Source organism: Sphaeramia orbicularis, chromosome 3 (genome assembly GCF_902148855.1).
Source record: "Sphaeramia orbicularis chromosome 3, fSphaOr1.1, whole genome shotgun sequence".
NCBI classification, from domain to species: domain Eukaryota; kingdom Metazoa; phylum Chordata; class Actinopteri; order Kurtiformes; family Apogonidae; genus Sphaeramia; species Sphaeramia orbicularis.
The window spans coordinates 33,451,613-33,469,151 of NC_043959.1; the positions used below are offsets into that span (position 1 = coordinate 33,451,613).

Sequence of the window (17,539 nt, forward strand, 5' to 3'; positions counted from 1 at the left end):
AAGAATAATGTCATATGTATCTGCATCTATAGTGCCCCTGGGTGACAGCTACAGAACGATGATGCCCCCTATTGGCTAAGACGTCGACGGTTGGGACGTCGTTGCTATGTGAATATATCTCATCTCTGATTGGCTCCCCTCTTAAGTTTCAGCCAATAAAAATGACTTTTGTTATGAAGTGCATTCTATCGAAGAAGCGTCTGGATACAACGTATCTTGAGCCGGCCTGTTGAATGTAGTAGCCTGTAGTTAGCTTGCTCTCAGTTTTATTAAAGTAAATGATAATTACATTTGAGATATAACTTGTTGCTTGACTATAAGAACCTTTGAAATAACTAATCTACTAAAACGTAGAACTTTCCGCAATGTTAAAATTTAGCTTCAGGAGGGAGAAAGACAAGGATTTTGTAAGTTTCATTACTTGTTGTTTAGCTAAAGTCTCGACATTGACTTTATCCTGTCATGTAGCTTAACATTTGTACTCTTTTTTATTATCTTACGTTAGCTCAATGTGTTGGCATAACTTAAAGAAAATGTTTTTTTCCTCTGCTAATCTGTCGAATGGTAACGTGTTATTTTTTACTTACGAAAAGGCAGTTCAAATACATCCGTAAAACTGAGTTTTTGGCACATTTTCATTATTACACGGCATATTTAACAGCTTTATGGGTTAAATAGTCACTTTGCGGTTCTGCTTTGTTCCTATTTTCCCCTACCACTACCTCTAGCTCTAGTTTGTGTTCTGTACTATCACAAATACTCACCTAATTATCCTCATAGAACCCAGATTTTGTGTTTTATGTCAGGGATGCTGCCCTGTTTCATACCCTTTAATCTCCATCTGTGTGTTCTGTAGAAGCATATATCTCATGGTTTGATCCCTGCTGCATCCATTGCTCCCAAACCTGCTGTGCCCCGAACCCCTCCCCCACGCAGCCCAGACCCCTCACCTGAAAGACCCAGGTAGCTCTTCCACTCAGCCTCCTCATCTATTGCCAGTCCATTGTGTTTCCTCTGTTTGTGCCTGTTGTGTTATGTCTTTGTGTGAATTAGTAGTGAATGAAACCCATCACTGACGTCTGTGTATTAGCAACCTATTGTATGTGTATTTAGTTCACTATCTGTCTGCAACACTGATGGAAAAATGCTCATATCCCTTACTGACATATATATATAGTATTACCAATAAAAATATGCTAGTGTTGTTATTATTATGTATGATCCCCCCCCCCCCCCCCCCCCCCCCCAGATCAGTATCGCTGCTGCAATAATGTGAATGCTGCATTAAACTGCTGTACATATTTAAGATTAAACTCATTTTGATTCATTTATGTTGATGCATCATATTGTACAAATTCATCTTGTAGAATCACAAGCATTTGTGAGATCAAAAAATCTCAGCTTTTTTTTTTTTTTTTTTTTTTGCAGCAATTCCAAGTAGGTTTGAAGGTGTTAAAGCAGCTGAAGAAGGAGACACATTTTCTTAATCTTTAAAGTAAATGGATCTGTCATATCTGACAAATGTAATGGTGTACAAAGTGTAACATTTGACTCTAAAATGTGGAGGAGTAAAAGTATTGAGCAGTATAAAATAAATAAATACTCCAGTAGTCATTCACTTTAAATGCAGTAATTTCCTAAATGTACATACTGACAATCAGCCCCTGGTCTCTAAACAGCAACTGAATCAAATGCAGTATCAAAGCAGTAGAATCCTGGGTTCAGTCTGGAAAAATTGTCAGTCTTTGTCACAGCAGTGCGAAAACAATGTCTGCTTGATTTATTCATGCACAATTCTACATCATACATTAACCTTTCTTCAAAACATACTTTATATGCAGGGTAGTGTTTTTGCATTTTTATTGGGTCCTTAAAAGTCAGTGGCTTTATCAAGATTGCATTTGAAACTGCAGAGGGATCTTCTCCATCAGCTGGATAGAAAAAATAAGACTCGACCATTTTGATCCAGTACTTTTTTCATCTGTATTTTATCTTTGAAATATACAGGTCAGCCCTTGCAGCAGCCATCTTGTCTTCTTCCCTAACTGGTCAGACATGGGTCCTCCCTCCGGCTCGGCCGAGGTCTTTCTCTGAGACTGACAGATCAGAGTCCTTCATATCTGAACCAAACATCAGCACTGCACTGTATACTCGGTAAACCAAACCTATCAAATTACCCAACAACTTTAAGAGTAAAATCATGTCAGCCTGAGCAGGGTCTGTATTCATCAAGTGTGGCCCAACATAATGCTCCTTTGGTTCTAATTTTAGATTTGATAGTACAATTATCAAACCTTTATAAATTGAGAACTTTAGGATCTCAATTAGAATTGGAACAGCAGTGAGATCCTCAATTTGACCTAAAAAAATTGCATATATCACAACATCATACTTTAATTGTTGTTCCGACACACTGTAAATTAGGCCATTAATGTTCATACTCAGTCATTTTAAACAAAATAAATAATCATTGTATCCTAAAAATGTCCTCCCTTGAAATTTGGAAAGATACAGTTGGATTGACCTTGATTGAATTAATTTAAACTCTTGCATGATTAATTCTAAGTTTGTGTTTAATTTGTGCAAATTATTATTCAAATCAGATTTGTCATTAATTCTTCTTCACAGTTTTATAATCAAACCTACAATATTAGTTGTCAAAGCAACCAAATTATAATCGGTAAATGAGTGTAAAAAGATTCATAGCTTTCTCCCATGTGCCCCTGAGCACAGCTAAATACTATAATAGCGGCACCAGTCAATTTCTACTGCAGTTTCTGAGGGACATTATTTAATATAAGCATTAATTACTTTCTTGTGTCCTGTGGTGCTGTTGGACTCATTTGACTTGCTAAATGATCTAATATTGTAGGTGGGTTTCAGTCCCATTATTAATTCAAAATTTCAAGAGTAAATCAATCTGTTTTCATTTATCTTGACTGTTTTCAGAGAGAGATGGTCAGAGGATCTTGACAGCCGGCCACGTCTGTCTTCCCCTGACCACTCTGAAGGAGAACTGGAAGGCAAGGAAGAGGAAGAGGAGGATGAGAATGAGGATAACAGAGAGGATCATGTCTACCAAACTCTGGACAGACAGGAACAGTGTCCAGTCAAAGAACCAGTTTATGCCCTACCTCTAAAAACTAAGGTGAGATTCTACAGGCTGCCCTAATTCCAACCATATAAATAATGAACTGCTGCTAGCGAGTCTTCATGGAAACCAGTTGACCTGCAACTCTATGGTGTAGCTGACAATAGCATTCAGAGTTAAAAGAGGAATATCAGAGGTGCCCCACAGCCATTAGAGTTATTTTTCTACACATGTGCTTTTCCTTCAGTGACTGCTCAAATCACGAAGTGTGCTTTGAGGTCTGTCAGTGGGAGGTATACATACTCTTTTCCTCTGTTTTTCTTTGAAGTTTTGTAAGTAGTATGTGATTTTAGACTCACTGTCTTGGCATAAAAAAGTCATTGCACTGTAATATTTTTTTCATAATGCTTTGTTTTTTTTATGATGTGTTTATAGTTGCCATAGTATTGTGCTCTTATTATGATACCAATCTGATCCACTAGGGGGCACAGTTGTCCTCAGAATAAAGCTACTGCACAGCTTTGAGCTTTGTACTTTAAATTAATCTTAATTTTTTTTGTTGAGACTCTGTTAAAGGTTTGAGCTAATTGGTAATCCGTGACAAATGCTTTGCAGTTTTCCTGTAAGTAATTCTCAATCACTGAAAAATTGTTCTGCTTCTTTATATAAAACTGGATTTTTTTTGTCCCTGAAAATAGGATTCACTCCCTTGCCTACTTGGTGTCAAGTCTATTCTGAGGTCTATAAATGTAATTTCTATCCAATATCCTACTGATTACATCCCAAGAGTCTGCCCTCACTGACTCTTGGGATATTGGGATGTACTGCTACATTGAGTTGCCAACCCATAATAGTCCCAGTGGGCTCTGTTTCCTCCTGTTGTCTGTCTTTCTTGGGTATCACAGGGGCTAGCTGCCTGCTGTCATCCACTGAAGTTATCTAAAATATTTCAGGGGCATATCACATCATCTTTGTATTCTCTGTGCCACTATGTAAGATGACGTTTCAGAATAGCACTACCCCATGTGGTAGAAGTTGCTAGAATAGATCACCCTTCATAAATCTAAAAGATAATCAGAAACTTACATTTATTGCCAGTGTTTTTTATAATTCATTTTGAATTGATATGTTTTCTTATTTATTACCATGTTTTGTGCCTCTGGCTGTTACATAAATTGCAGTTCTATATAAGGTTGGTTGCAGCATCGTCGAGTCTCCACACCATACAGCACATTTTTAGTTTTGTCTTTGTGTCAGGAGTGAACTTCTGCAACTCTGAAGGCTCAGACAACAATAAATGAGCTGACAAAATCTTAGTGTCCACATTTTTACAATGGCTATAAATGTGTTGCTCTCTTAAATTGCAGAAAAGGAATGCAGGCAGCCAGTTTTGGGTAAGTGTTCTGTACAAATTACTGACTGTATATTCTCTCTCTTCTCTCTCCAGGCTGACATACAGCAGCCAATTGAGATACCTGTAAGAAGAATGCCTTCACCAGGTATTCACTTTTCACTATTAGTAGATATTTGGACACTGCAGTGCAGTTTTTCAATTTATGGACCTGTATGTAACAAAGGTTGAATAGCTGAATGTAGACTGAGTTTTAAAAATTCAGTAAATATTTGATGTATTAGTTACTGCAGAATAAACCCTACCTTAGTATTGACATTATTTTATGAAGAGCTGCCAAAGATGCCGCTCTCCAGTCATTATGATTGTATTTTTAGTCACTGAAGTGAAACTCAGTTATATGATTCCTCAGTCTGAGGCCAGGAAAGAAGACACATTGTAGCTTCAGAACAACCACAAAGTGAACTTGCATTACTAGGGTTAAATGGGAAGAATCATTATGCAGCAGCTCTAAGTACCCATGATAGCCTCAAGCTTTTGTTGGTGCAAAATTAATATATTCAATATATCCCAAAATGCTAACTTAATCACTGAAGTGTGTTTGGAGCAGCCTGTGTGTGTATTATGAGAAAACAAAACCCAATGTGCTCTAGGGAACTTTCTTTTCCCTAATGATATGCAGTTTATGTAAAAATTGAATTTCTAATTTTGGCCAACATGATCTAGTACCTTCTCTAAAAGTGTTCATTTAGTGATACCTGCATGTTTCTCATGTCTTAGATTTTACGGAGGAATCCAGTGTCCAATTTCCAAAAACTAGTCGTAATTCCTTCAAGAAGAGAGACTCTGTAAGAAAGGGCTCTGGAAGTCAGAAAGATGTGCCATGTAAGTTGAAGTCTGAAATATCTCTGCTGTCTACTATTTATTTCCCTTTTCTTCTTAATTATTCTCATTCTACGTTGCATTATTTCTCACAGATTAAAACTGAAGACAGTATATATACAGTGATGTAGTGTAGTGTAAAATATGTTTTAAAATTTAGACTCTTGCCTGTTATTAAGAAAACACACTAAATACTTCCATACATGGGATTTTGCAGTTACTGACTTCAGTATTGTTCTGAAATGCTGAAAAAAATTAGCAATTAGAACCATGGAAAGAGACAAGATTTCCAGACTTTTGACAACGACTATATATAATAACAAATAATTATGAGTAATTAGTGTGATCCCTTACTCTGCTGCACTGTCTGCTGTGTGTATAATTGTTAAAATGTTTGATGTCTAAGATACTGTTTTCCTTATTTACTTGTTAAACGGTTCTGATTCTAAACTATCTATTCACTCACTGGACATACACTTTATTGATATTAGATTGTGTAATGCCATTAACAGTGTGTACACCTGTCATTTTAGCCGCTGTATCCAATATAGCCACACACTCTCCTAGCCAACGTAGCCAAGCCAAAGTCCTCAAACATCCTACCCAGCTGTCTCCAAAGCCTAGCAAGTCCTACACTGCGGTGCAGAAAGAGACGGTGCGTTCCCATCCAGAGAAGAACAGGAGAATGGGGGAGGAACAAAGATTACTGGAGCAGAGACTACAACACCTTGAACAAGACATCACCCACAGCCAAGACTCCTCAAAGATGATGAGGTCCTCTGCAGGTAGAGCACCGGAGCAAATAGCTTTGAGACATTATAGGCAGTAAAAGTCAAACATGTGAATAGTCTGATGTGCTTTGGTTACAGAAAGCCAGGCAGAGCTCCAGAATTTGAGGCGGCATGCTCAGGAACTGGTAGATGAAAATGATGCCCTCAAAATGACAGTTCATCGTCTGAATGTGGAGTTGAGCCGCTACCAAGTCCGCTTCAGACCACTGTCCCCACAAGAGGTATAATTTGACTATTATCTTAACTTATATATATTCCTAAGGTTCATTTGACTTCCATTTGTGTTTTCAAACCAGAGTAATAGGTTACATTTAGATGAAATCACACTCTAATGTCCAGCAGTCCCTCCTGAAATGGCTGGAAATGCACAAAAGGAAACTTGTCTGTCCTTACCTTGTTCTCTCCCCTGCTTTGATCACAGGCATGAGACATTTTGATCAGTTTCCTTCTGTGATCTTTTCATCACATATCCCTTTCATCTCAGTTAATCAGCTGTTACAGGGAATCTTTAATAGTAAATCAAAACATTTAACATCAGTTAATGAAAATGAGAGACTGTATGGTGAAATTGCAGGGTTTAGTTGTAATAGCGGTGGTGAGAAGACAGTTTTGTGTCTCTCAAATCCAGAATCTGTTAAATACCTTATTTATTCTTTTGTCATCTTTAGCTTTCCTGTCCCTGGGTCTGTTACTAAAGCCGCAATAGTGTGAAATAATACCCAAAAAATAGTTAAACAGCTTGTCACTTTTTTGTGTTCCTGTGTATATTAATCTTACTGGGAACTATTAGAATTGGGGGATTGGGACAAATAATTTGATCTCAGTTGTTTTCAATGTTATGGAAGATTTGCTGTCTTTAATCAATTAATTTCTCGGTGCATGAACCAAAGACAAAACATTATTCAAAAAAACACTTTCTTTACTAAAACCATATGCCTTATCTGAATGGATAAACAAAACATTTAATATATGTCAAGAAGCAAACGGGCTGCATTTAAAACTTTTATTGGGCAAGAAAAGTATAATAATCTGATTTTGTGATTTGGGTATTTTTCACAAGTTTCATAAAGCAAAACCTCAGATAATTGAATTAGTTCAATATATTGCTCAGCCAATTATCAGTATTTATGTTGAGTAACATTTAAATGTTACCTCAACATCTGTATTCCTGAGATTCATTTTACATTTTAATTTTGAAATTGTTAATTTGATTAATGAGCATCGTTGCTGCTCCAGTAATAACTAAAATTTCATAAAATGACCCTTACTTTTCAAAAAGTATGTCCTCTTATGTCTGTCTGTATCTTCTCTTTTACCCGCTTACTGGATAAATCCTGATCATTTTTATATTCTAATCTTTTTTTACATCTCCCATTCATCTCTTCTAATCAGCCGTTACACAGAATCAAAAATAAATCACATCATATCCACAGCTTTGGCATTGAGAAAAACTTTCTTCTAAATGAAGCCTTAAAGATGGAAATCTGTCTTTGATCCAGATCCCCACCAAGTCAAAAAAAGGCTTTCTTTTTGTCCATCCATCCATCTGATTTGTTGGACTAAAGGGTTTTCTTGATCTGTCTGTGGATGGCTTGTGGTTCTGAGTTGTTGAGTATTTTATAACCCATAAGAAAACAGGCCTGTGGTTTTAATCATGGCCACCTCCTGCTGAGTCTTCACACCATGATCTCCCACTCTCATCACTGCCATTTTGGTTCCTATGTAACTACACATCTCTGCTAGTCCTCATTACTGACAACTCAAGTGCAGTTGATCAAAGGAATAAATAAGGGAAAATACTGGGGTGTCTTTGTGTGGTACTATAATGCAGGAAAAACTGGTAGAATAAATCTAAATTGGCTATGATTTAATCATTTATGTGCTGTACAGACATTGTCGTGCTCTTCATTTGCTCTGTTGTTATTAAAATTAATATATTCTTCTTACTTTATAGCTTTTCCATGAAATTCATAAACAGATGTACACTATAATACAGAATATTTAATATTAGTTAGAGCAACACATATACAGCCCCCCTAATGTGTTTTGTCTTAGTCTCCCTTGCATTGACACTTTATTCACACTGTCTTTGTTAAGAATTTAAACCTTGTGCAGAACTAACAAAATATATATATTCACTGTATATTAATGGTATGTAAAAAAAAATAACATTTATGTCTCACTCTTTCTTTTTTTTTTTTTTTTTTTACTGTTTCCTCTAGAGCTCCAAAATCAGTGGTTTACCAAAGACAGGGTCACCTCCTCCATGGCTGGTCAGTAGCTGGATTTAATTTGTGGAACAGTGTGGCATTATTATGTAATAAAGTAATACTTACATTAATGTAGATGCTATAGCGCTAGTGTTTCTGTCTCTTTTACATTAAACCATTTTAACATGTGAGATATTTGTGATGCATAGCCAATTTGATGATGTGGAACCAGTCTACTGTGGAAGGTGTCACTATATTGACACTCGAATGACCACGTTTGTATGTGTATGTTCACTATCCATCAATTATAAGTGAAACAAAATAAAGCCCATTAGCACCTGGTAGAGATAGAGGTAGAGATTTATGGATTAGTGTACCTAGTGGGGATTGGAAACATATCTCTTCCTCCTGCAGCGACTATATGGGCACACTGCGATGGATTTGATGTTAGTTTGGTCAGAGCTTTTTGCTCTTTTCTATAGCTTGACCTGAAGTATTTATCCCCGCTGATGTTGTCCTATGAAGACAGGATGAAAGAGAAGGAGGCTCTTCTGCAAACCACAGAGGTAAACTGCATGTGAAGGATTGTCTGTGTATGAGTTTTTGTATTTTTTGTTCAAACAAAAAGCTGTAGCTCTCTTTTCTGAAACGGGAAAAAATTCGATTGACTTTAGCTGGAGCCTGTTACACATTTGAAAAGACATGGACTCCTTTGCTGATCTATGGTAATAGTACAATCTGTCATGTTTCTCTTGACTGAGTATTGTATTATACAGTATTGGTGTGCCTTAGCAGTTCTGATTTATCATTACTATTATTATTTTCATTTATTTACTTTCTATTTATTTATTTATTTATTTATTTATTTATATTTTGGTACCATTTAAAGTGGAATTTTTATACTTCTATTTTGTATTTATATACTGTTTATTTATTTTTGTCTTTCCTGTAATCTGGAAGGGATGTGTGCCAAGGGAGGGGGGTTTGTTCCACATGTTGTTTGTCTATTTGTTTGACTTTTGGATTAAACAGAACCATGTTCTTTGTTTTTCTATGTGAAAAAACGCAATAAACAGAAGGTTTAAAACAAAAAACAAAAAGCTGTCAGAGGCATGCGCAACAAATGACAGGCAACATAAAACGGCAGTTTACTAGAAAATAGGCTCTCAAACACTGTGCAATAAAATTGTTACTACTGCAAGAGCACCAGTGCACCCAGTCATGGTGAAGGGGGAGTCCTTAATATAAATGAAAAGGTTGTAACAATGTTTTCATTTTGTTGTCTCTAATATGAAACAGTCCATTTCACTTTCAGTCCTTATGTCTGTATTCATTTGCCTCAGGAGGAGATGAAGAGATTGCGTGTCCATGTTGAGGAGGTGATCAAAGAAAATGAGAGACTGCATGATGAAATTGCAAAGATCGGAGGGGTCAGCCAGAAGGACTGGTGAGAAGACTTTTTTCTCTACACTCTCACCCTGCATGTTCCTAGGGTTGAAAAATTTAAATACCTTATTTATTCCCTTCTTAGTCTTGGCTTTCCCATCCCTGTGTTTGTTGCTAGAGCTTTAATAGCATGAAATAAGATTTTGCTTTCGATTTTATTCTTTGCTCCAATTTCTTTCCTTACCGTTACTGTGTCTTTCATGGTCATTTAATTTATTATTGGTTTTATATCTATCTATCTATCTATCTATCTATCTATCTATCTATCTATCTATCTATCTATCTATCTATCTATCTATCTATCTATCTATCTCTATCTCTATCTCTATCTCTATCTCTATCTCTCTATCTATCTATCTATCTATCTATCTATCTATATATATATATATATATATATATACAGGGTGGGGAAGCAAAATTTACAATGAACATTTAGTTGTTTTTTCTCAGCAGGCACTACGTCAATTGTTTTGAAACCAAACATATATTGATGTCATAATCATACCTAACACTATTATCCATACCTTTTCAGAAACTTTTGCCCATATGAGTAATCAGGAAAGCAAACGTCAAAGAGTGTGTGATTTGCTGAATGCACTCGTCACACCAAAGGAGATTTCAAAAATAGTTGGAGTGTCCATAAAGACTGTTTATAATGTAAAGAAGAGAATGACTATGAGCAAAACTATTATGAGAAAGTCTGGAATATATATATATATATATATATATATATATATATATATATATATATATATAAATATATATTTAACCTATAAAGTTATTTTAAAAATGTCTTTTACAAGGACTTGACCACGGTAGCAGCTGCAGAGAGTCACAACAAATAAAACATGCAACACATACAGCATAATATACAAAATCTAATAATGGAATAACCTCACTGAATAATATATCGTATAGAGGACTTTAAAACACACTTTTCTTTGAGTAGGACTGTGTCCAGTCTGTGTTAAAAATCTTGTGTGCAGACAGACAGGGCAGAGGATTTGTTTTTGGTACGTTGATTTTTATCAGCTTTGATTACTTTATTCTGATGTGTAAAGGAATAGGCATTTGTATTATCTCTGTTACTGACTACATTAGTTTAAAAAGTAGTGCATTTTACTCCAAAGCTGCAGCATATGAATATACAGGAATAAATAAAACCTATAAAACAAGTAGTGTGAGCAGTTTAGTCCTCCCATCTCTCTTTCAAGAATAAACTGCTATAATAAACCCCTCAAGATAATATCCACCATCAGCCACAGATCACCACCTAAAGATAAAAACAATTTTAAGCAGGTAAGCTTGGTTTTTGGTATTGATACATGTTTATTTTTTGCCTTGTTCTGTGTCCAGTCAACAGCTTCAAGAACAGGCAGTTCTGGTTTTGCAAGAGAACCAGGTCCTGATTGAACAGCTCGAGGCTCAGCACGTTAAGGCCAAAGCCAACAACAGCAAATACCACTCTGAAGGTATTGCATCCTGTGGAAGACTAAGTGCAAAGAAGTAAAAAGTTGTAGTAGGCAGACCGAGCCAGATGTAAATTTTAAAAAGGGAATATTTATGTCCCCCTTTACTGAAATTCTGTCTTTCTTTTTTAAAAATTGTTCCATTATTGTACGTAATGTACGCATTTACACAGTGTCCAAGATGTCCAAGCAGCTCATGCTGTTGGAGGCAGAAAAGCAGCGTTTAGAGGAGGATCTGGAGGAGAGCAGGAGAGAGGCACAGAAGAACATGAGGGATGTAAAAGTTCTACAGACTCGGCTCAAAAATGCTATCACCTGGGATGAACACTGCAACATCACTGGGAAACTCAGACGGTACTTCTGTAGTATTTTCTTTTATGTTAAATGTTTTATTCTCTCCAGGAAAAAAAAATGAATCATTACTAAAAAAAGACCTGCTTCAGTGCTTTGTGGTAAGTGAGATCTTCAGGGACAGGAAAGAAATTTCTGCAGGGGGTAATATTTTATCCTCAGATCACAGCACAGAACAGCACACTGTACTATGAGTGGTCCATAAGTGAGGTTTTGCTGTAGGTTAAGGTCTCACTTTCTTGTGAATTCCACTGGAATCGCCCATCGTCACCTGCCCTTATTTAAAAATTCCTGCTACCAAAAACGTCATCTTATCTTCAAAAGGTGTGCTAATAGCTCACTTCACAGTTGTTTCAGTTCAAGCTATTATTAAAATTTGTGACAAATAAAACAAGAAGAGTACTTGAAGAAAAGACAGCCCCACTTTCCATAAGTTAGATCAAGCAGGTAGTTGTAGCAGAATATGCCAGTAAGAAGGATTTTTAACGTTATAGATATCCTTATGTTATGTGGAGACCAGAGCAATATGACAAATTAATATGAGTACCAGAGGTTGTTAAAGTTTTCTATGCTATCTACTCTGGGCTCATAGGCAGCTGGAGCAGCAGGAGAGCAGAAATAAGAGTGACACGGACGAGCTGCTTCTCAAGGTGTCCAATCTACAGGAGAAGAACAGGAGCCTGACTCTGGAGAAGGCCGACCTAAGTGCCGACATTAAAAGAATGGAGACTGAGCTGGAGCTATCCGAACAAACTAACAGGTACCAATCTGTGTTTTGTCAGGAAGAGATTTATGCTCTTTTTGTTATTCTGCACATGGCACACAATGTAGGATCACCACTTGTTGTTAAAAGGAGTCACTGGTTAAGGCCAAAAAAATGGTGGACAGTGTTTAAAAAGAGGTGAGGCAGTCTCTTTTTAAAACTGAACAGGTGTGGAGAATGTATGGAGCAGGTGGTCAAGTACATATTTTGTCTAAGGACCGGACCAAAACAGACAGAGTCTGGTACATGAGGTGCACTGTTGTTACTACTACTACTAATGAGATAAAATGCGTAAAGATATTTTTAATATATCTTGTTATACTGTGAAAAGTTTAAGAACATTACATAACCCTCACTCTCCAGTTGTCCTCCACAGGAGTTTTCACTTCATCAGAGTTGAGCGAAGTGTGTGTGTGTGTGTATATAGCCAGGAAACTCACACCGTTTTCATTACTGTATCTAATGGTTTTGCAATTATTGGCTTTTAAGTACTAAATTGAAGACCTATGTAGAAATTCTCATCAAAGAAACTAGTACAAAAAAACCCTCAAATGAAACCACTAAATCATTCAAATAATGAAGTAGCTATAAAGCCTGGCCCTAATTTCTAAATTAAGTTCATTTCACCCATAAACTGAATTTGTACAGATTCATCCTTGAAAAAGTATTTGATGTGTAGCATGGAATAAGATTAATTCACTGGTTCACTGGACGTTTGACCCATTCTGAAGTGAAGAGTCCTGGTGCTTGAAGGTGATAGGAACCTGAGATAACAGTGCTTTGCAGTATTTTTAATTTTACTATATTTCAGGTTTTTTTTGTTTTTTTTAACAATTTATTTTTGGGAAGACTAATGCTATACTAGTCAGTGGAGACCATCTGGTCCTGAGCTGAGATTAATGTGGGCTTTCTCATTTTGTAGTGTGAAGATTGTCAGAAGGTGTTTGATTAACCTATAACACAGCAGGGTCTCATGATATTGTCCAGTGACTTATTTTTTTTCCTCTGTTCTATGCCTTGTTTTCTACACTGGCATATCCCCTTTTCTGTGTTATTTCCATTCTTTTTTCTCAATTTTTACTTCTTGCCATTCTCTCATGTCTCTTCTTCATACAGAAAAGCTGAGAGGAAGATGAGTGTGTTGAGGCGACAGAAGGATGAATCTGTGCTGAAAGAGGAAAAGACTCGGCATTATTTGGAAGCTGTCATCTCTGTGGCAGAGCACATTTCTCAGGAAAGAGACCAACTATTACACATGGTAATGCTATAGAAAGCTTCTGCATTACACATAATAAATGTCTCTAGAGAAACCTTACTGGGTGTTACACACAAAGCTACTCATACTTGCAACTGTGATAAAAATGATATTTAAAAAAACGAACGCTGAACCAGAAAAACAGAGGGGTAGTTGTTTGAGAAAGTGTTCATTTTTGGACAGTCGTGCTCAAATGTAGACACAGAAACTTAGCAGGTAGGTAGGGTATTTTACATTCTCATTTACTGGCTGAAAACTGGTGTGCATGCAGGTGCGATCAGGCAAATAAAAACAGAAAATCTGGCAGGTACCCAGGACACAAACTGGCAAACAGGATCCCTTCATAAAATACAGCAGCAAGGCAGCACAGTCCGGATAATGCCCTCTAATATATGGAGAAGCTAATGAGTAATAAGCAGCAGCTGTGCAGCATATGGCTTGTGACAGTGTCATCAGTTGGTTCAGAGAGGCAGAAAACTCAGAGGGTCAGATTAATCAACCCTTGTGCTTTCTAGTTTCTGGGGCTCTAGTCCTGTGTTCAGAGAAAACAGCTGCCTGTGGAGAATTTACCCGTTGTCCGATTCACACGTTTGACATCAGCAGTGACAATCAAGAATGATTGTGCAAAAGACAGGAATTATTAATTATGACTGATTTGGCATTCCAGTCAACATACCAATATTAATCCAATTTGCAAATTACATTATCATACACTAGGAAAGCTGATCTACATATTAGAGAAATGTGGGAAAGATATGGTGGTAAAATACGGTTAAGTGAGTAACTTCAAATAAATGATTAAAATTAAATATTTAGAAGTTAAAATGGCCCAAGATCACAAATAACAGGAGTATCTGATTATTTTGTGACAGCAAACTAAAAGAGGATTGAGGCTTCTGCATCTTTGTTTTCCTTTGACTTCAGATTTTCAGTTTGGCATCAGCTGGAGCAGTGTTGTCTCTGCCATCTGTTCTGCATTGAGTCATTGTTGAATCTGCAGCTTTGTCCCCATGAGTCTTCTTAATTTCTGTCCTTCTTTAATCTGATTGTAGAGGTTTGTTTTTTTGCGACTCTTCTGCTCATTTTCAGCTTCTATTGTCTGTCTTGAAGGAAGTTTATGATCCTCTATTTAAAAAAAAAAAAAAAACACTCAGAGATCCAGCCTTTCTTTATTCTCCACTTCAGAGAACTGTTAAATCTCTCATTCTGGAGAGGCTCATCCTCCAAACAAGTTTTCCCACTTTTACTCCATAGTTTAAATCGTTTTTCCCTTTCAGTACCCAACCTATAGTCCTCTGAAGTCTGTTCCATGATTAGTATTACTCAATTAATGATCAAGTGAGATCTTTGTTCTCAGCACTCAGATTGTTAACTGTGATGTTGCTTTTCAAGTCATCCAGTGGAATTTCCTTTGGACTTTGTGAAGCTTTTGGCCATTCTCTTTTATCTGTTTCCAGGAGTTAAGGAGTAGTAGCCTCTTGATGAGTCTCCGGATTTGGACTTTTTTGTTCTCTGTGTATGGAGCACAGTGTCACTGATGCCTTATTTAACAAATCTGACACAATCTGCTTTTGCAATTTTTTTGCTTAAATGCCTTTTTTTCCTTCAGAAAAACCAAAGTATTAAGTTTTATTTCTCACAGACTTAATTATTTTCCTATGTGGCTGTGAACGCTTCAAGTTTTCATGAGAAGATCGAGTGAAACAGTGGTGACCATGGGTCTGACCAGAGGTTGTAACTGAACAACGTTTGATTTGTTTTGCATTCAGTATTTTCAGTATTCACTGCCAATGAAGTCAGAAACCTGCTATTTTTATCTTTTGATGCCTTTAGTTCTACTGCTGTGTTTCTTCAATAACAAACAGTAGCAGGTCTAAAACAGCTTGTACTTTTTCGACACAATGTGTTGAAATCTGGCTCTTCTGCGGGTTTTCTGTTATCACAAGCTATTGTTTATCATTTTCTTTGGAGCTTATTCAGATACAGTCAGCCTTAAATTTTTATAGAATACCAAGTTCATTAAAGCATGATTTCATTGCACAAGCTTTCAGCACTTTTCTACCCTTACCTTCATCTGCTGTTGAGTTGAAAGGTTTTTCAAACCAAGCTTGTGAAATTTCCATTTCACTCTCAAAGCGTTCCTTTAAAGAGCCATTCAGTTTTGCCATAGCACTGATATGTATCCATGTGCAAATAGAGGCAAATCAATTCTCTTAGCAGACTAGAGGTAAATTGTTGAAGGAAATACAGCCAGTTCTGATTGTTTCCAGTCTTGTCTCCAGTGAAATGTTCAAATGCACAGATGAAAGACTGTCGACTGTGGATGAAGCACTGTCATGTTGTCTTTGAATAACCACGTTACCATGCAGAATGTACTTGTAGTTTGATTGCTCATATTCTCCAGCTGTGTTAGAGCTTCTTATGGGATGAATATTGCTTGGGCAGATTAAAACTGATTATGAGGAATTTTAGGCATCTCACCTTCGCCTCCATACAGTAGTTTTTTTAAGGGTGTTATATTTATTATAGTGCTGTCAAACAACTACAATTTTTACTCAGATTAATCACAGGGTTTCTGTGGATTAATTCTGATTAATCATAATTAAATATCATTCATTTTTAATCTATATAATTGCGTTTCATTTTGCATGAACAAACAGACTCAAGAAAGTCTTAACATGTTTGTTGCCAGCTGGGCGACGTGTTAGCCAAAGAACTAGAAGAATCCCTGACTAACGTATGCTTAGCGTTTATGTGGTATTTTAAGATGGAAGTGCTTCAGAAAACTGACTTCCTACAGAGTGTGCATAATACTTTATGTCGGTTGACTGTTCCCTCTTGGTTTTTTTGTACTCAAATTTCCATCCAGAGGCCAACGTGCTGTTCAGCGTCTTCTATCTTTATGGGTTGGTTCTGGTGCCTGTCACTACTGGATTAACTGCCCATTTGCACATGCACGGTGCTAACTCTACTTGGACAAACTGCCCAAAATGCGTTAGAGTAGAGTTCAGAGTCATTCTGTGCTGCAGATGGGTTAATTGGATTAAAAAAAATTTTAATCAGATAAATCATGATGATGGATTAATCTGCGTTAACACGTTAATTTTGACTACCCTAATTCATTCATATGGTCTCTTTGAGCTTCATTACACACATGTTCCTTTTTAAGGACTTTCATGTTAGCAGTTGATACTGGAATTTCATCCAGTTCCACTTGCTCTAATTTTGTGTTCACTTTTTGCTTGTCAAATTACAGGGTGTGTTTGTCTTTCGGTGCAGCAACTTGATCCAGTAGTGCTGCCCTCTCAGCCTGTGCTTTCTTGAATTCTGTGAAGAGTAAAGAAGAGGGGAAGGCATTCAATCATATAGCTGAATGTTTTGATTTGAAACATTAAAAATGTTCTTCAGTGGTCCACTTCTTAACCGTGTGAAGTGCTCAATTATCAACTTTTCAAACTCATTCATATGATCATGTTTTTCTCCTCCTCAGATAAGAGCACCTATGCCTTTACTCTCTCTCTGTATCTTTAAATTCATTAACTGAAATTGCTTTAAATTTTTTAAAAATAGCCTTCACTGACATATCCATCACCCACCATCCATATCTTCATTTTTTTATCCTTAATGTAAATACTCCCAATCTGACCCCTCTTTACACTCTGGTTGCCATACAAAATTTTAAAAGCTCCTTAGCCTCAGCTCAGGAATGCTGGTCATGATTGTAAACTAAACCTTAACATATTCAACCTCTGATATCCTCGAACACATATTTAACACCCTATATTTTATGTGCAAATCACATCCATTATCTATAACAAACTTTCCATAGTACAGTGTCAGTCTAACATGTGGGTAAAACATCAGCCTAAGTTTACTCATAGCCTCTCCTGCTTCTCTTACTGTGATGCACTTCAGTTCTCTCTGGAGAAA

The 17,539-nt window shown here is 36.7% G+C and overlaps 1 protein-coding gene across 1 annotated transcript in view; it reads left to right on the forward strand.

Annotated features, from left to right (window-relative positions):
• The first annotated feature begins 205 nt into the window (after positions 1 to 205).
• The window catches only part of cep89 (centrosomal protein 89), a 55,559-nt gene continuing 38,225 nt past the window's right edge, over positions 206 to 17,539 (forward strand). The window contains exons 1-16 of the mRNA XM_030131191.1: positions 206 to 407; positions 857 to 963; positions 2,008 to 2,154; positions 2,950 to 3,148; positions 4,539 to 4,590; positions 5,223 to 5,327; positions 5,858 to 6,109; positions 6,194 to 6,336; positions 8,338 to 8,388; positions 8,808 to 8,891; positions 9,669 to 9,772; positions 11,128 to 11,243; positions 11,414 to 11,594; positions 12,184 to 12,351; positions 13,471 to 13,612; positions 13,809 to 13,825. Of these exons, the coding sequence (XP_029987051.1) occupies positions 366 to 407; positions 857 to 963; positions 2,008 to 2,154; positions 2,950 to 3,148; positions 4,539 to 4,590; positions 5,223 to 5,327; positions 5,858 to 6,109; positions 6,194 to 6,336; positions 8,338 to 8,388; positions 8,808 to 8,891; positions 9,669 to 9,772; positions 11,128 to 11,243; positions 11,414 to 11,594; positions 12,184 to 12,351; positions 13,471 to 13,612; positions 13,809 to 13,825 (1,910 nt within the window). The 5' untranslated portion in view covers positions 206 to 365. The remainder of the gene's footprint in view (positions 408 to 856; positions 964 to 2,007; positions 2,155 to 2,949; positions 3,149 to 4,538; positions 4,591 to 5,222; positions 5,328 to 5,857; positions 6,110 to 6,193; positions 6,337 to 8,337; positions 8,389 to 8,807; positions 8,892 to 9,668; positions 9,773 to 11,127; positions 11,244 to 11,413; positions 11,595 to 12,183; positions 12,352 to 13,470; positions 13,613 to 13,808; positions 13,826 to 17,539) is intronic.